Source organism: Gobio gobio (genome assembly GCF_949357685.1).
Source record: "Gobio gobio genome assembly, contig: scaffold_121, whole genome shotgun sequence".
Classification (NCBI taxonomy): Eukaryota; Metazoa; Chordata; class Actinopteri; order Cypriniformes; family Gobionidae; genus Gobio; species Gobio gobio.
The window spans coordinates 120710-139728 of NW_027645596.1; the positions used below are offsets into that span (position 1 = coordinate 120710).

Genomic DNA, 19019 nt, shown 5'->3' on the forward strand with positions numbered 1-19019 from the left:
CAGTTTCCTCAGCAGGTTCAACAACAAGCTAGTCAACAGTTTCCTCAGCAGGTTCAACAACAAGCTAGTCAACAGTTTCCTCAGCAGGTTCAACAACAAGCTAGTCAACAGTTTCATCAGCAGGTTCAGTCTAAGCAGCCAGTGGCGCAGGCAGAGCCCCTTGACAAATGTGCTGTAGCTGATTATGAGCAGATCCAATGTGGCCCACCTGGTATCAGTGGTGCTGAGTGTGAAGCTATCAACTGCTGCTTTAACGGACAGCAGTGTTTCTATGGGAAGGCAGGTAAGAGTGAGTCAATGCAAAGGTGTTCATGTTAAACCACTCCTCAGTAATAACCTGCTCTTGTACCTTGTTCCAGTGACTGTCCAGTGTATAAGAGATGGTCAGTTTGTGGTAGTGGTGGCAAGAGATGTTACACTACCTCGCTTGAGCCTGGATTCAGTCCGTCTCCTGGGTGGAAACGACCCACCTTGCAGTCCTGTGGGATCCACACCTTCCTTTGCTATATACCAGTTCCCTGTCACTGCATGTGGCACAAGCATGATGGTGAGTAGCTGCTTGTGGTTCTGTTCTGCATGGCTTGGAATGGCCTGGATGCCAACAGTTACTATTTGCAGGAGGACGGTGGATATGTGGTGTATGAAAACCGAATGACCTCCTCGTATGAAGTGGGTGTCGGACCACTTGGTTCCATCACAAGGGACAGCCATTTTGAGTAGGCATTTTATTTTATTTAGAAAAAATATGAATCCTTGACAAAGGCTACAAGCTCACTATTTGTTGTCTAGGCTTCTCTTCCAGTGTAGGTACTCTGCTACTTCTGTGGAAGCTCTGGTTGTGGAGGTCAACACTGTTCCTGCACCTCCACCAGTAGCGGCTTCTGGACCCCTCAGGGTGGAGCTTAGACTGGCAAATGGTCAATGTGTCACCAAAGGCTGTGCAGAAGGTAAGTGTCTGTCCAAGTATGCATAAGTATTTTCTAAAACTCCAGGTTGCAGCAGTTTCTGGTTAAACGCTGGTTTTCTTCCTCAGGGGATGAGGCATACACGTCCTACTACGGTGATGCTGATTATCCCGTCACAAAAGTCCTGCGGGAGCCTGTGTATGTTGAGGTGCGCATTTTGGAGAGGACCGACCCCAACATTGTCCTAATGCTGGGACGTTGCTGGGCGACATCAACCCCCAGTCCACTCAGTCTACCCCAGTGGGACCTTCTGGTCGATGGGTGAGTAAGGCCAGTCTTTATCCATCTAGTGTGCTGTAAGGCACTTCTGACTGCCTCTTTACCTTTCAGATGCCCTTACCAGGATGACCGTTACCTGACCTCATTGGTTCCGGTGGCTGGATCTTCTGGTCTTCAGTTCCCAACCCACTACAAGCGCTTTGTTGTGAAGATGTTCACATTTGTGGATCCAGCATCACTGGCTCCTCTACAGGAAACCGTATGCTCTGCAGCCTTACCTGAATCCTTAATATTAGGTGTTGTTTTTCTTTCCGTGGCTTATCCCTTTCCCCCCTCTGTTAGATCTTCATCCACTGTAGTACAGCAGTGTGCCATCCCTCTTCTGGCTCCTGTGAGCAAAGCTGCACTAGGAAAAGTGAGTGCTTGTTGTAAACTGACTTCAGGAACCATGAGAATTTGGTTTTTAAATGCCTCACGATTCTACCACTTCTTTTCCAGGAAGAGATGCTAACGTCAAGACCATCTCTAGTGGGCAAACTGTGGTGTCTAGTGGAGAAGTTAACCTGGTCATGTGACTTTAGTAGTTTTATTAAACTTCTTAACTCAACTGTCTCTTTGGTATTGATCTTTCATGACTGTTCTCAGTTTGATTTATTGGGCTACACTACTAAACCAGAGTTCCCTTTTTTTGCTTCAAGGTTATGCTTGACTTGAACTAAACAAGCCAAGTTTCTGCCCAAACCTGACCTATTTGCCAAGTTCCAGTTGCTAACCTGGGTCCCTGTTCTTAATGGAATCTGTTTTGGTCTCTACTTGTGGCTTTATGGCTGGACTAACATAACTGCTTGTACTGATATTCAAGCATGCCAAGTCCCTCTGTTTTTTGCTAATGCTATTTGAAAGCCCCCCGAAGTCATGCAAGTACAGCATTGCATCTGCAATGAAATCAGTATCAACCTGCATTGTCCTTTTTAATCCCAAATTGTGACCAGCCTTTTTTCTTTAGGCTAGCCCCAATGTTTATTGAAAAGTAGACTGGTGCTTTAATAAAAGCTGGTTTAGTCCCTTAACTGGTGTATCACACCTGAGTTGCTGTCTGAGGGCCTGTTTACACCTGGTACTAAAGCGTTTATCAGTCCAATCACAAGTGGACTATGCTAAATACAGGTGTAAATGCGGTCTAAAATGTTTTAAACTTTTTTTGACTTTTAACCTTCACTCATGAAAGGGGTCTTTATAAACCGTTTCCAGAGTGTGACATTAACTGGTCTAAACCATGTCGCTTCTGTAGATTTGGACAAAATAAGCTACTTTGTTTAACTGTCTGTGCTTGTTGTTGCTGCACCATTAAAAACAGAACGTGGAAGGCAATTTGACTAGTATCCATGCTGTCAAGGAAATGCATCCCATTTGAATTATATTTAACTGGTTTGAAGAGCTAACTGTTGGTGTATTAGGTTTGTGAAATACACATTTCAAAATGGGGTCTACTATTATATTTGTCCATTTTAGTGTCCCATCATTAACTTAAGTCTTAGTCCTGTTAACTCTTCTTGCTCTTTGTATCACACATTTTTCCTAGAGACATTTTGGTGGAAAATTTGACAAAACGTAGGTCTGTGGCCAGTTGCATAAACTGCTGATGTTCAAGAATAAGAAGCTGAGGGCAAGTGGACAAAAATGAATGACTGTGTTTCAATTCACTTTTTCATGCCCTTCCCTCACTATCTTCCCTCTGTGTCGTTGATTTTGTAGCAGGAGATTTTTTGTAGGTATTGGGCTGTGTACCGAATTTCATACCTGTACGTGAAACGTAGCGGGAGGGGCACTTCGTTGAAATGTTGTAGGTGGCGCTATCGAGCCATTTTGCCATGCCTAATTCTGAAACTCATATGTAGATGTCTTCAGGCCAGGACTCTTATCAAACATCTGAAGTTTGGGGCAGATCGGACATTGTATGCCCGACTTACAACAGCTTCCTGTGTCATGGCGAACCATCGAACTTTGTGAGGCCGCCACTGACACGACCTTCAGGGAAAACATCACCAAGGCCTTTAGATTAGACTGTGCAAATATGACGTATCTTGATCTGATTAAATCTCTAGGAGAATCTCTGCAGAGAATCCAGTAGATGGCGATGACACTTTGCAAAGAAACACTACGTGCCTATAGACTAAACACGCAATATGCATGCGCATGATGTCACAGTTTTCACAAATTCATGTTTTTGTAGTTTACATGGAGACAATAATGGTCTCATTTTCAAAAACTTTGAAACCCTGTTTTTAAAAGTTTGCATTTTTAAGGCCCACAAAGCACTGTTGTTGTGTAAATGAACACAATGCATTTAAAGTTTCATTTGAAAATGGTGTCATGTAAATGTCCCCCTCAATTTGTCAGATAAGAGAGACATACAAATTGTGCAGAGCTGTGGGTCCCAGAGATGCATATAAACTCTACAGGTCCAGAGGAGAATCAAAGGCAATCAATTCAACTAAAAGGGGATGAGCCACCTTCATTCAAAGCTGTACAAAATGGCAAAGCCAAGCACTGGTGTGTGTTGTGGCATTTGTGTCAAAGTTTGCTAGGATGGAGCTTCTGAGAGGTGTGTTAGTGGTGGTTGTGATTGTTGTGTTTGATCTGCCTGATGCGTGGGGAAGTTTGATGCACAGTCAAAGTCCAAGAAGCATGGTGCAAAAATCAGATCCAGATTTCAGAAGTCCTGCCTTTTCTGCTCCAGAGCTCTGGAATCCTTTGCAAGCGGCTTCTCCATTTCAGAGTCCTTTGGGTCCTGCCTCCAGAGGCCTTGCACAGGAGCCTTTTGGCCTTCAGGAGAAGCAGCTGTTGCAGGGTCCAGTGAAGCCTTTGGATTGGAGGTATCCGGTCGTTCCCGAGGTGCAGAGCGAGTTGGCGGTGGACTTCCAGTTGAGGCAACCCGTGACTCCCAGCAGCGTAGCGGTTCAATGCGGAGAGAACCGGGTTCTTGTAGAAGTCCAGCAGGACTTGTTTAGCAATGGTCAGTTGATCCAGCCAACTGGTCTGTCTTTAGGTGGATGTCCTGTTGCTGGTCAGGACTCTGAGTCTAGGGTGCTCATCTTTGAGTATGAATTACAGGACTGCAACAGCGTGCAGATGGTAAGAACTCCTAAATCTTAATCGGTTGTTTGTTCAAATTGAGGATATCCAAAGTCCTCTTCAAGGACCGTCAGTTCACACTGCTGTTGTATGTTGTATTTGCAATGCCAGGGCAGCTGGCATAAACATTTCTTAAGGCCCGTTCATACCAATGCATGTTTTAAGCTCTGCAGTTGTTTTCTCCTGCTTGAAGTGTTTGTCCACCGTATTGCACAATGCACTTTCTCTCATTCATAATAATGATTACACCTTCATGAGGAACTGTCTTGTTTTAACTACAATCTCTTACAGATGAATGAGGATGAGCTTGTCTACACCTTCTCTCTTACCTACACCCCTGAGGCTCTTGCAGGTACTCCGATTACCCGGGCCGATGGTGCAATTGTTGGCGTTCAATGCCACTATCAAAGGTAAGTGACCTCTGTGACTTTCACTGCTTGTGCAACTGGGAGACCATTTAATGGGTACTTTCATGAACCACAGGCTACACAATGTAAGCAGTGATGCCTTGAGGCCAACATGGGTCCCTTATGCCTCAACCAAGGTTGGTGAAGAAGTCTTGATGTTCTCCCTGAAGCTCATGCTGGGTAAGTGCACTTTCTTTGGACCTTCGACCTTGCAAATGTGGCTCTTCCTAGGGTGTTCCTTCTCTTTTGTAGACGATTGGTCCTACCAGAGGCCTTCATACTCCTATTTCCTGGGTGGCGTTATTAACATCGAGGCATCTGTGAAGCAGTACAATCATGTGCCTCTGCGTGTGTTTGTGGACAGCTGTGTGGCCACTCAGGTGCCTGACGTGAACTCCCTTCCGAGATATTCCTTCATTGAGAATCATGGGTAAGGTCATGGCTCTTGATGCTATAGGACTGTTTTGTTTGCTCTTTTTAAACATTCATGAGTTGCTCTTTGTGGTGACTTTGTCGTCAGGTGCTTTGTGGATGCCAAGGCTACAGCTTCCAGCTCCCGCTTCATGCCTCGGTCCCAGGTTGACAAGATCCAGTTCCAGCTGGAGGCATTCATGTTCCAGGAGAGCACCAGTCCTTCTGTATGTACCACAAGAGTTAATTCGACTTCTCTTCCCATCTGCTTTGGTTTTCTGACTTGTCTGTCATCCCTTGTAGATCTACATAACATGTGTTCTGAAGGCAACTATTGCTTCTGCACCCAGTGACGCTCAGCGCAAATCCTGTTCCTTTGCCAATGGGTACGTTGCACTTATTCTTTTTTTAAAAAGCTGACTTTGCTCATGTTGAAAGTGCTTTGTCTTGTTGCAGGTGGTTTGCTGCTGATGGAAATGACCAAGTTTGTGGTTGCTGTGACTCAACATGTGGTCCTGATGGTGGAATTGCTGCTTCTCCCTATGGAGGTCGGTAGCTCTTGCTTTAAGGTTGCTTTTGATGTTTTAAGTGCTCCTAACTTTGCTCTTTTTCTTCTCTCTAGGTGTTCAGTGGGAAGGCAAGGCCACACTTGGTCCTGTAATTGTTCAAGGGCAAAAGAAAGTTTCTCAATAAAACTGACATCAATCCTTGCTTGTATCTGACTTGTCACTTTGCTTTTGACCTGGAAAGAGTGCCTTATTCTGCAAATGTGGTGGAACTGACTGTACCTTTGCAAGTCCCATTTAGTCTGAAACCCTATGGCTGCATGCTATGTGACTTGCAGAGGTACAGAAGTTATTATTTTTCTCCGTCTGGAATTTAAACGCGGGGCTAGTTGTAACAGGTTAACTTTCCACACATGCCGGGATGATGAAACCTAATGTATTTACTAGTTGCCATATCAACATTATTTAGAGAAACTGCACCAATTAATAATTCTTTGGACGCTCTCACTGAACATTTAACATAACAGACGTACATTTCTTAAGTTTATTGAAAATAAGACCAAGTTGAGAGTTCTTTTAATGCTGCTCTAACCAGCAGAAGACACTAGACGGGTTTAAATCCCAGTTGCACAGGTGGGGCATGTTGTAACTGTTACAATGTGCCCCTATTAGAACTATGCTATTCTATTGAGGAAAGAATGACAGTCAATGTTCAGAAGAAATTAGTATATTTTTAATGATGCCATTATTTTATTTGAAAGTTAATTTGTATTTTGTCTTGTTGTTTTATTTGATTGTATCTGATAACATCAAGCTGTCATGTTAATGTGCCCCACCTATGGGGCAGGTTGTCATATTTCACTTTCTTTCGGGGTAAATCGAAAGCATACACCGTATTAATGATTAGCAATCAAGGTTTACTGAGTTTTACACGATTCTTTTGTAGTGTGGTTTTTGGTGAAGTTTATTCAAATAAATATGGTCACCTGTGTAGCTACATTCTTCTCTCACTGCTGTTTCCTGATGGTTTATAGAACAATTACTCCGAGTCGCCCTCTGTCGTTTCACAGAATAGTACAACGGCGAGTGCGTCAAGTATAAACGCCTCGTCCGTTTGGGGATTGACAAAGTGTGTGCGTGTTGGTTGAAAACCTTTGCTAGGGGAAAGAATTGTGTTTTGGTAGTTTTAGTGCATTTTGAATGTGAAATGATCTGCTGTGCCGAGCTGAAAGTTTGTTAGGAGAACTGTGTGAAGAGTTTTGAAAAAGTGACCTAAGTATTGAGAAATGGGTCCTAGCAATTGTATATAAAAAAAAAACACTGTAAATGGCAAGAGGCATCCTGCACAGGCAAAGCAACAAATTCATATTATTCAACATATCCTAGCTTTTTACAGAAAATATTCAGATGTAACCCCCTTTGTAATAATTAACATTTTCATAAGTAACTGATTACAGTTACATTTATTTTGTAATTAAAGTATATATGAGTAGACTGGTCCCCTCTGTCTAAGGAGTCGAGGGTCTGTCCACATAAACCTCTCTTGTCCACTTGTGGAACACTTCAAACTGGCGACAGGGATTGCCCCGAGGGGAAGTGCTTAGGGAGGTTTGTGAGTGTGTTGCTAAATTTGGAACTACAGACTACTCTTACTATTTCTGCCATATAAAGATATTGTAAAAGTAGTAATGCTAGTCTACAAGCAAAGCGGAATGCACCAAACATCTACCCAAAGTACTTTGGGCAAGCTCCAGTAGCAAACCTGAGCATGAACCTTTTTATTTGTCTTCAATATGACAAATCTGACTAATTGGAGTCAATATAGGCCTACATCACATGCGTATCATTTTGATGAGAATTTTCTGGTAGCATAAGCTCCCATTTGGGCAAGTCTGGAGAATCATGACTGTTCATGAAGAGGGAGGGATTATCGTTAATTAGCCAAAATCTGTAGAATACAAAAAGACCAAAGGGCATCATCTCAACAGTGTGACTAGCTGTTGAACAATGGCAGGAAGCTGGTGTGCTGTTCAATCGCTGGCACTTTGTGTGTGGTTTTGTGCTTTTTGTCATGCTGTTCCACAGTGGAGTAATTTGCCCCAGTTTCCTCAGCAGGTTCAACAACAAGCTAGTCAACAGTTTCCTCAGAAGGTTCAACAACAAGCTAGTCAACAGTTTCCTCAGAAGGTTCAACAGTTTCCTCTGAAGGTTCAACAACAAGCTAGTCAACAGTTTCCTCTGAAGGTTCAACAGCTAGCTAGTCAACAGTTTCCTCTGAAGGTTCAACAACAAGCTAGTCAACAGTTTCCTCTGAAGGTTCAACAGCTAGCTAGTCAACAGTTTCCTCAGAAGGTTCAACAACAAGCTAGTCAACAGTTTCCTCAGAAGGTTCAACAACAAGCTAGTCAACAGTTTCCTCAGCAGGTTCAACAACAAGCTAGTCAACAGTTTCCTCAGCAGGTTCAACAACAAGCTAGTCAACAGTTTCATCAGCAGGTTCAGTCTAAGCAGCCAGTGGCGCAGGCAGAGCCCCTTGACAAATGTGCTGTAGCTGATTATGAGCAGATCCAATGTGGCCCACCTGGTATCAGTGGTGCTGAGTGTGAAGCTATCAACTGCTGCTTTAACGGACAGCAGTGTTTCTATGGGAAGGCAGGTAAGAGTGAGTCAATGCAAAGGTGTTCATGTTAAACCACTCCTCAGTAATAACCTGCTCTTGTACCTTGTTCCAGTGACTGTCCAGTGTATAAGAGATGGTCAGTTTGTGGTAGTGGTGGCAAGAGATGTTACACTACCTCGCTTGAGCCTGGATTCAGTCCGTCTCCTGGGTGGAAACGACCCACCTTGCAGTCCTGTGGGATCCACACCTTCCTTTGCTATATACCAGTTCCCTGTCACTGCATGTGGCACAAGCATGATGGTGAGTAGCTGCTTGTGGTTCTGTTCTGCATGGCTTGGAATGGCCTGGATGCCAACAGTTACTATTTGCAGGAGGACGGTGGATATGTGGTGTATGAAAACCGAATGACCTCCTCGTATGAAGTGGGTGTCGGACCACTTGGTTCCATCACAAGGGACAGCCATTTTGAGTAGGCATTTTATTTTATTTAGAAAAAATATGAATCCTTGACAAAGGCTACAAGCTCACTATTTGTTGTCTAGGCTTCTCTTCCAGTGTAGGTACTCTGCTACTTCTGTGGAAGCTCTGGTTGTGGAGGTCAACACTGTTCCTGCACCTCCACCAGTAGCGGCTTCTGGACCCCTCAGGGTGGAGCTTAGACTGGCAAATGGTCAATGTGTCACCAAAGGCTGTGCAGAAGGTAAGTGTCTGTCCAAGTATGCATAAGTATTTTCTAAAACTCCAGGTTGCAGCAGTTTCTGGTTAAACGCTGGTTTTCTTCCTCAGGGGATGAGGCATACACGTCCTACTACGGTGATGCTGATTATCCCGTCACAAAAGTCCTGCGGGAGCCTGTGTATGTTGAGGTGCGCATTTTGGAGAGGACCGACCCCAACATTGTCCTAATGCTGGGACGTTGCTGGGCGACATCAACCCCCAGTCCACTCAGTCTACCCCAGTGGGACCTTCTGGTCGATGGGTGAGTAAGGCCAGTCTTTATCCATCTAGTGTGCTGTAAGGCACTTCTGACTGCCTCTTTACCTTTCAGATGCCCTTACCAGGATGACCGTTACCTGACCTCATTGGTTCCGGTGGCTGGATCTTCTGGTCTTCAGTTCCCAACCCACTACAAGCGCTTTGTTGTGAAGATGTTCACATTTGTGGATCCAGCATCACTGGCTCCTCTACAGGAAACCGTATGCTCTGCAGCCTTACCTGAATCCTTAATATTAGGTGTTGTTTTTCTTTCCGTGGCTTATCCCTTTCCCCCCTCTGTTAGATCTTCATCCACTGTAGTACAGCAGTGTGCCATCCCTCTTCTGGCTCCTGTGAGCAAAGCTGCACTAGGAAAAGTGAGTGCTTGTTGTAAACTGACTTCAGGAACCATGAGAATTTGGTTTTTAAATGCCTCACGATTCTACCACTTCTTTTCCAGGAAGAGATGCTAACGTCAAGACCATCTCTAGTGGGCAAACTGTGGTGTCTAGTGGAGAAGTTAACCTGGTCATGTGACTTTAGTAGTTTTAATAAACTTCTTAACTCAACTGTCTCTTTGGTATTGATCTTTCATGACTGTTCTCAGTTTGATTTATTGGGCTACACTACTAAACCAGAGTTCCCTTTTTTTGCTTCAAGGTTATGCTTGACTTGAACTAAACAAGCCAAGTTTCTGCCCAAACCTGACCTATTTGCCAAGTTCCAGTTGCTAACCTGGGTCCCTGTTCTTAATGGAATCTGTTTTGGTCTCTACTTGTGGCTTTATGGCTGGACTAACATAACTGCTTGTACTGATATTCAAGCATGCCAAGTCCCTCTGTTTTTTGCTAATGCTATTTGAAAGCCCCCCGAAGTCATGCAAGTACAGCATTGCATCTGCAATGAAATCAGTATCAACCTGCATTGTCCTTTTTAATCCCAAATTGTGACCAGCCTTTTTTCTTTAGGCTAGCCCCAATGTTTATTGAAAAGTAGACTGGTGCTTTAATAAAAGCTGGTTTAGTCCCTTAACTGGTGTATCACACCTGAGTTGCTGTCTGAGGGCCTGTTTACACCTGGTACTAAAGCGTTTATCAGTCCAATCACAAGTGGACTATGCTAAATACAGGTGTAAATGCGGTCTAAAATGTTTTAAACTTTTTTTGACTTTTAACCTTCACTCATGAAAGGGGTCTTTATAAACCGTTTCCAGAGTGTGACATTAACTGGTCTAAACCATGTCGCTTCTGTAGATTTGGACAAAATAAGCTACTTTGTTTAACTGTCTGTGCTTGTTGTTGCTGCACCATTAAAAACAGAACGTGGAAGGCAATTTGACTAGTATCCATGCTGTCAAGGAAATGCATCCCATTTGAATTATATTTAACTGGTTTGAAGAGCTAACTGTTGGTGTATTAGGTTTGTGAAATACACATTTCAAAATGGGGTCTACTATTATATTTGTCCATTTTAGTGTCCCATCATTAACTTAAGTCTTAGTCCTGTTAACTCTTCTTGCTCTTTGTATCACACATTTTTCCTAGAGACATTTTGGTGGAAAATTTGACAAAACGTAGGTCTGTGGCCAGTTGCATAAACTGCTGATGTTCAAGAATAAGAAGCTGAGGGCAAGTGGACAAAAATGAATGACTGTTTCAATTCACTTTTTCATGCCCTTCCCTCACTATCTTCCCTCTGTGTCGTTGATTTTGTAGCAGGAGATTTTTTGTAGGTATTGGGCTGTGTACCGAATTTCATACCTGTACGTGAAACGTAGCGGGAGGGGCACTTCGTTGAAATGTTGTAGGTGGCGCTATCGAGCCATTTTGCCATGCCTAATTCTGAAACTCATATGTAGATGTCTTCAGGCCAGGACTCTTATCAAACATCTGAAGTTTGGGGCAGATCGGACATTGTATGCCCGACTTACAACAGCTTCCTGTGTCATGGCGAACCATCGAACTTTGTGAGGCCGCCACTGACACGACCTTCAGGGAAAACATCACCAAGGCCTTTAGATTAGACTGTGCAAATATGACGTATCTTGATCTGATTAAATCTCTAGGAGAATCTCTGCAGAGAATCCAGTAGATGGCGATGACACTTTGCAAAGAAACACTACGTGCCTATAGACTAAACACGCAATATGCATGCGCATGATGTCACAGTTTTCACAAATTCATGTTTTTGTAGTTTACATGGAGACAATAATGGTCTCATTTTCAAAAACTTTGAAACCCTGTTTTTAAAAGTTTGCATTTTTAAGGCCCACAAAGCACTGTTGTTGTGTAAATGAACACAATGCATTTAAAGTTTCATTTGAAAATGGTGTCATGTAAATGTCCCCCTCAATTTGTCAGATAAGAGAGACATACAAATTGTGCAGAGCTGTGGGTCCCAGAGATGCATATAAACTCTACAGGTCCAGAGGAGAATCAAAGGCAATCAATTCAACTAAAAGGGGATGAGCCACCTTCATTCAAAGCTGTACAAAATGGCAAAGCCAAGCACTGGTGTGTGTTGTGGCATTTGTGTCAAAGTTTGCTAGGATGGAGCTTCTGAGAGGTGTGTTAGTGGTGGTTGTGATTGTTGTGTTTGATCTGCCTGATGCGTGGGGAAGTTTGATGCACAGTCAAAGTCCAAGAAGCATGGTGCAAAAATCAGATCCAGATTTCAGAAGTCCTGCCTTTTCTGCTCCAGAGCTCTGGAATCCTTTGCAAGCGGCTTCTCCATTTCAGAGTCCTTTGGGTCCTGCCTCCAGAGGCCTTGCACAGGAGCCTTTTGGCCTTCAGGAGAAGCAGCTGTTGCAGGGTCCAGTGAAGCCTTTGGATTGGAGGTATCCGGTCGTTCCCGAGGTGCAGAGCGAGTTGGCGGTGGACTTCCAGTTGAGGCAACCCGTGACTCCCAGCAGCGTAGCGGTTCAATGCGGAGAGAACCGGGTTCTTGTAGAAGTCCAGCAGGACTTGTTTAGCAATGGTCAGTTGATCCAGCCAACTGGTCTGTCTTTAGGTGGATGTCCTGTTGCTGGTCAGGACTCTGAGTCTAGGGTGCTCATCTTTGAGTATGAATTACAGGACTGCAACAGCGTGCAGATGGTAAGAACTCCTAAATCTTAATCGGTTGTTTGTTCAAATTGAGGATATCCAAAGTCCTCTTCAAGGACCGTCAGTTCACACTGCTGTTGTATGTTGTATTTGCAATGCCAGGGCAGCTGGCATAAACATTTCTTAAGGCCCGTTCATACCAATGCATGTTTTAAGCTCTGCAGTTGTTTTCTCCTGCTTGAAGTGTTTGTCCACCGTATTGCACAATGCACTTTCTCTCATTCATAATAATGATTACACCTTCATGAGGAACTGTCTTGTTTTAACTACAATCTCTTACAGATGAATGAGGATGAGCTTGTCTACACCTTCTCTCTTACCTACACCCCTGAGGCTCTTGCAGGTACTCCGATTACCCGGGCCGATGGTGCAATTGTTGGCGTTCAATGCCACTATCAAAGGTAAGTGACCTCTGTGACTTTCACTGCTTGTGCAACTGGGAGACCATTTAATGGGTACTTTCATGAACCACAGGCTACACAATGTAAGCAGTGATGCCTTGAGGCCAACATGGGTCCCTTATGCCTCAACCAAGGTTGGTGAAGAAGTCTTGATGTTCTCCCTGAAGCTCATGCTGGGTAAGTGCACTTTCTTTGGACCTTCGACCTTGCAAATGTGGCTCTTCCTAGGGTGTTCCTTCTCTTTTGTAGACGATTGGTCCTACCAGAGGCCTTCATACTCCTATTTCCTGGGTGGCGTTATTAACATCGAGGCATCTGTGAAGCAGTACAATCATGTGCCTCTGCGTGTGTTTGTGGACAGCTGTGTGGCCACTCAGGTGCCTGACGTGAACTCCCTTCCGAGATATTCCTTCATTGAGAATCATGGGTAAGGTCATGGCTCTTGATGCTATAGGACTGTTTTGTTTGCTCTTTTTAAACATTCATGAGTTGCTCTTTGTGGTGACTTTGTCGTCAGGTGCTTTGTGGATGCCAAGGCTACAGCTTCCAGCTCCCGCTTCATGCCTCGGTCCCAGGTTGACAAGATCCAGTTCCAGCTGGAGGCATTCATGTTCCAGGAGAGCACCAGTCCTTCTGTATGTACCACAAGAGTTAATTCGACTTCTCTTCCCATCTGCTTTGGTTTTCTGACTTGTCTGTCATCCCTTGTAGATCTACATAACATGTGTTCTGAAGGCAACTATTGCTTCTGCACCCAGTGACGCTCAGCGCAAATCCTGTTCCTTTGCCAATGGGTACGTTGCACTTATTCTTTTTTTAAAAAGCTGACTTTGCTCATGTTGAAAGTGCTTTGTCTTGTTGCAGGTGGTTTGCTGCTGATGGAAATGACCAAGTTTGTGGTTGCTGTGACTCAACATGTGGTCCTGATGGTGGAATTGCTGCTTCTCCCTATGGAGGTCGGTAGCTCTTGCTTTAAGGTTGCTTTTGATGTTTTAAGTGCTCCTAACTTTGCTCTTTTTCTTCTCTCTAGGTGTTCAGTGGGAAGGCAAGGCCACACTTGGTCCTGTAATTGTTCAAGGGCAAAAGAAAGTTTCTCAATAAAACTGACATCAATCCTTGCTTGTATCTGACTTGTCACTTTGCTTTTGACCTGGAAAGAGTGCCTTATTCTGCAAATGTGGTGGAACTGACTGTACCTTTGCAAGTCCCATTTAGTCTGAAACCCTATGGCTGCATGCTATGTGACTTGCAGAGGTACAGAAGTTATTATTTTTCTCCGTCTGGAATTTAAACGCGGGGCTAGTTGTAACAGGTTAACTTTCCACACATGCCGGGATGATGAAACCTAATGTATTTACTAGTTGCCATATCAACATTATTTAGAGAAACTGCACCAATTAATAATTCTTTGGACGCTCTCACTGAACATTTAACATAACAGACGTACATTTCTTAAGTTTATTGAAAATAAGACCAAGTTGAGAGTTCTTTTAATGCTGCTCTAACCAGCAGAAGACACTAGACGGGTTTAAATCCCAGTTGCACAGGTGGGGCATGTTGTAACTGTTACAATGTGCCCCTATTAGAACTATGCTATTCTATTGAGGAAAGAATGACAGTCAATGTTCAGAAGAAATTAGTATATTTTTAATGATGCCATTATTTTATTTGAAAGTTAATTTGTATTTTGTCTTGTTGTTTTATTTGATTGTATCTGATAACATCAAGCTGTCATGTTAATGTGCCCCACCTATGGGGCAGGTTGTCATATTTCACTTTCTTTCGGGGTAAATCGAAAGCATACACCGTATTAATGATTAGCAATCAAGGTTTACTGAGTTTTACACGATTCTTTTGTAGTGTGGTTTTTGGTGAAGTTTATTCAAATAAATATGGTCACCTGTGTAGCTACATTCTTCTCTCACTGCTGTTTCCTGATGGTTTATAGAACAATTACTCCGAGTCGCCCTCTGTCGTTTCACAGAATAGTACAACGGCGAGTGCGTCAAGTATAAACGCCTCGTCCGTTTGGGGATTGACAAAGTGTGTGCGTGTTGGTTGAAAACCTTTGCTAGGGGAAAGAATTGTGTTTTGGTAGTTTTAGTGCATTTTGAATGTGAAATGATCTGCTGTGCCGAGCTGAAAGTTTGTTAGGAGAACTGTGTGAAGAGTTTTGAAAAAGTGACCTAAGTATTGAGAAATGGGTCCTAGCAATTGTATATAAAAAAAAAACACTGTAAATGGCAAGAGGCATCCTGCACAGGCAAAGCAACAAATTCATATTATTCAACATATCCTAGCTTTTTACAGAAAATATTCAGATGTAACCCCCTTTGTAATAATTAACATTTTCATAAGTAACTGATTACAGTTACATTTATTTTGTAATTAAAGTATATATGAGTAGACTGGTCCCCTCTGTCTAAGGAGTCGAGGGTCTGTCCACATAAACCTCTCTTGTCCACTTGTGGAACACTTCAAACTGGCGACAGGGATTGCCCCGAGGGGAAGTGCTTAGGGAGGTTTGTGAGTGTGTTGCTAAATTTGGAACTACAGACTACTCTTACTATTTCTGCCATATAAAGATATTGTAAAAGTAGTAATGCTAGTCTACAAGCAAAGCGGAATGCACCAAACATCTACCCAAAGTACTTTGGGCAAGCTCCAGTAGCAAACCTGAGCATGAACCTTTTTATTTGTCTTCAATATGACAAATCTGACTAATTGGAGTCAATATAGGCCTACATCACATGCGTATCATTTTGATGAGAATTTTCTGGTAGCATAAGCTCCCATTTGGGCAAGTCTGGAGAATCATGACTGTTCATGAAGAGGGAGGGATTATCGTTAATTAGCCAAAATCTGTAGAATACAAAAAGACCAAAGGGCATCATCTCAACAGTGTGACTAGCTGTTGAACAATGGCAGGAAGCTGGTGTGCTGTTCAATCGCTGGCACTTTGTGTGTGGTTTTGTGCTTTTTGTCATGCTGTTCCACAGTGGAGTAATTTGCCCCAGTTTCCTCAGCAGGTTCAACAACAAGCTAGTCAACAGTTTCCTCAGAAGGTTCAACAACAAGCTAGTCAACAGTTTCCTCAGAAGGTTCAACAGTTTCCTCTGAAGGTTCAACAACAAGCTAGTCAACAGTTTCCTCTGAAGGTTCAACAGCTAGCTAGTCAACAGTTTCCTCTGAAGGTTCAACAACAAGCTAGTCAACAGTTTCCTCTGAAGGTTCAACAGCTAGCTAGTCAACAGTTTCCTCAGAAGGTTCAACAACAAGCTAGTCAACAGTTTCCTCAGAAGGTTCAACAACAAGCTAGTCAACAGTTTCCTCAGAAGGTTCAACAACAAGCTAGTCAACAGTTTCCTCAGCAGGTTCAACAACAAGCTAGTCAACAGTTTCCTCAGCAGGTTCAACAACAAGCTAGTCAACAGTTTCCTCAGCAGGTTCAACAACAAGCTAGTCAACAGTTTCCTCAGCAGGTTCAACAACAAGCTAGTCAACAGTTTCATCAGCAGGTTCAGTCTAAGCAGCCAGTGGCGCAGGCAGAGCCCCTTGACAAATGTGCTGTAGCTGATTATGAGCAGATCCAATGTGGCCCACCTGGTATCAGTGGTGCTGAGTGTGAAGCTATCAACTGCTGCTTTAACGGACAGCAGTGTTTCTATGGGAAGGCAGGTAAGAGTGAGTCAATGCAAAGGTGTTCATGTTAAACCACTCCTCAGTAATAACCTGCTCTTGTACCTTGTTCCAGTGACTGTCCAGTGTATAAGAGATGGTCAGTTTGTGGTAGTGGTGGCAAGAGATGTTACACTACCTCGCTTGAGCCTGGATTCAGTCCGTCTCCTGGGTGGAAACGACCCACCTTGCAGTCCTGTGGGATCCACACCTTCCTTTGCTATATACCAGTTCCCTGTCACTGCATGTGGCACAAGCATGATGGTGAGTAGCTGCTTGTGGTTCTGTTCTGCATGGCTTGGAATGGCCTGGATGCCAACAGTTACTATTTGCAGGAGGACGGTGGATATGTGGTGTATGAAAACCGAATGACCTCCTCGTATGAAGTGGGTGTCGGACCACTTGGTTCCATCACAAGGGACAGCCATTTTGAGTAGGCATTTTATTTTATTTAGAAAAAATATGAATCCTTGACAAAGGCTACAAGCTCACTATTTGTTGTCTAGGCTTCTCTTCCAGTGTAGGTACTCTGCTACTTCTGTGGAAGCTCTGGTTGTGGAGGTCAACACTGTTCCTGCACCTCCACCAGTAGCGGCTTCTGGACCCCTCAGGGTGGAGCTTAGACTGGCAAATGGTCAATGTGTCACCAAAGGCTGTGCAGAAGGTAAGTGTCTGTCCAAGTATGCATAAGTATTTTCTAAAACTCCAGGTTGCAGCAGTTTCTGGTTAAACGCTGGTTTTCTTCCTCAGGGGATGAGGCATACACGTCCTACTACGGTGATGCTGATTATCCCGTCACAAAAGTCCTGCGGGAGCCTGTGTATGTTGAGGTGCGCATTTTGGAGAGGACCGACCCCAACATTGTCCTAATGCTGGGACGTTGCTGGGCGACATCAACCCCCAGTCCACTCAGTCTACCCCAGTGGGACCTTCTGGTCGATGGGTGAGTAAGGCCAGTCTTTATCCATCTAGTGTGCTGTAAGGCACTTCTGACTGCCTCTTTACCTTTCAGATGCCCTTACCAGGATGACCGTTACCTGACCTCATTGGTTCCGGTGGCTGGATCTTCTGGTCTTCAGTTCCCAACCCACTACAAGCGCTTTGTTGTGAAGATGTTCACATTTGTGGATCCAGCATCACTGGCTCCTCTACAGGAAACCGTATGCTCTGCAGCCTTACCTGAATCCTTAATATTAGGTGTTGTTTTTCTTTCCGTGGCTTATCCCTTTCCCCCCTCTGTTAGATCTTCATCCACTGTAGTACAGCAGTGTGCCATCCCTCTTCTGGCTCCTGTGAGCAAAGCTGCACTAGGAAAAGTGAGTGCTTGTTGTAAACTGACTTCAGGAACCATGAGAATTTGGTTTTTAAATGCCTCACGATTCTACCACTTCTTTTCCAGGAAGAGATGCTAACGTCAAGACCATCTCTAGTGGGCAAACTGTGGTGTCTAGTGGAGAAGTTAACCTGGTCATGTGACTTTAGTAGTTTTATTAAACTTCTTAACTCAACTGTCTCTTTGGTATTGATCTTTCATGACTGTTCTCAGTTTGATTTATTGGGCTACACTACTAAACCAGAGTTCCCTTTTTTTGCTTCAAGGTTATGCTTGACTTGAACTAAACAAGCCAAGTTTCTGCCCAAACCTGACCTATTTGCCAAGTTCCAGTTGCTAACCTGGGTCCCTGTTCTTAATGGAATCTGTTTTGGTCTCTACTTGTGGCTTTATGGCTGGACTAACATAACTGCTTGTACTGATATTCAAGCATGCCAAGTCCCTCTGTTTTTTGCTAATGCTATTTGAAAGCCCCCCGAAGTCATGCAAGTACAGCATTGCATCTGCAATGAAATCAGTATCAACCTGCATTGTCCTTTTTAATCCCAAATTGTGACCAGCCTTTTTTCTTTAGGCTAGCCCCAATGTTTATTGAAAAGTAGACTGGTGCTTTAATAAAAGCTGGTTTAGTCCCTTAACTGGTGTATCACACCTGAGTTGCTGTCTGAGGGCCTGTTTACACCTGGTACTAAAGCGTTTATCAGTCCAATCACAAGTGGACTATGCTAAATACAGGTGTAAATGCGGTCTAAAATGTTTTAAACTTTTTTTGACTTTTAACCTTCACTCATGAAAGGGGTCTTTATAAACCGTTTCCAGAGTGTGACATTAACTGGTCTAAACCATGTCGCTTCTGTAGATTTGGACAAAATAAGCTACTTTGTTTAACTGTCTGTGCTTGTTGTTGCTGCACCATTAAAAACAGAACGTGGAAGGCAATTTGACTAGTATCCATGCTGTCAAGGAAATGCATCCCATTTGAATTATATTTAACTGGTTTGAAGAGCTAACTGTTGGTGTATTAGGTTTGTGAAATACACATTTCAAAATGGGGTCTACTATTATATTTGTCCATTTTAGTGTCCCATCATTAACTTAAGTCTTAGTCCTGTTAACTCTTCTTGCTCTTTGTATCACACATTTTTCCTAGAGACATTTTGGTGGAAAATTTGACAAAACGTAGGTCTGTGGCCAGTTGCATAAACTGCTGATGTTCAAGAATAAGAAGCTGAGGGCAAGTGGACAAAAATGAATGACTGTGTTTC

The 19019-nt window shown here is 43.5% G+C and overlaps 1 protein-coding gene across 1 annotated transcript in view; it reads left to right on the plus strand.

Moving 5' to 3' along the window:
• Positions 1-19019, plus strand: part of LOC307122483 (uncharacterized protein) — a gene marked incomplete at both ends in the record, with an annotated part of 98713 nt that overhangs the window by 64642 nt on the left and 15052 nt on the right. The window contains 24 exons of the mRNA XM_079846462.1: positions 101-283; positions 360-547; positions 619-716; positions 790-947; positions 1034-1226; positions 1296-1443; positions 1527-1599; positions 4979-5156; positions 5247-5364; positions 5441-5523; positions 8121-8299; positions 8376-8563; positions 8635-8732; positions 8806-8963; positions 9050-9242; positions 9312-9459; positions 9543-9615; positions 16317-16421; positions 16498-16685; positions 16757-16854; positions 16928-17085; positions 17172-17364; positions 17434-17581; positions 17665-17737. Coding sequence (XP_079702588.1) covers positions 101-283; positions 360-547; positions 619-716; positions 790-947; positions 1034-1226; positions 1296-1443; positions 1527-1599; positions 4979-5156; positions 5247-5364; positions 5441-5523; positions 8121-8299; positions 8376-8563; positions 8635-8732; positions 8806-8963; positions 9050-9242; positions 9312-9459; positions 9543-9615; positions 16317-16421; positions 16498-16685; positions 16757-16854; positions 16928-17085; positions 17172-17364; positions 17434-17581; positions 17665-17737 — 3420 coding nt within the window. The remainder of the gene's footprint in view (positions 1-100; positions 284-359; positions 548-618; positions 717-789; positions 948-1033; positions 1227-1295; positions 1444-1526; positions 1600-4978; positions 5157-5246; positions 5365-5440; positions 5524-8120; positions 8300-8375; positions 8564-8634; positions 8733-8805; positions 8964-9049; positions 9243-9311; positions 9460-9542; positions 9616-16316; positions 16422-16497; positions 16686-16756; positions 16855-16927; positions 17086-17171; positions 17365-17433; positions 17582-17664; positions 17738-19019) is intronic.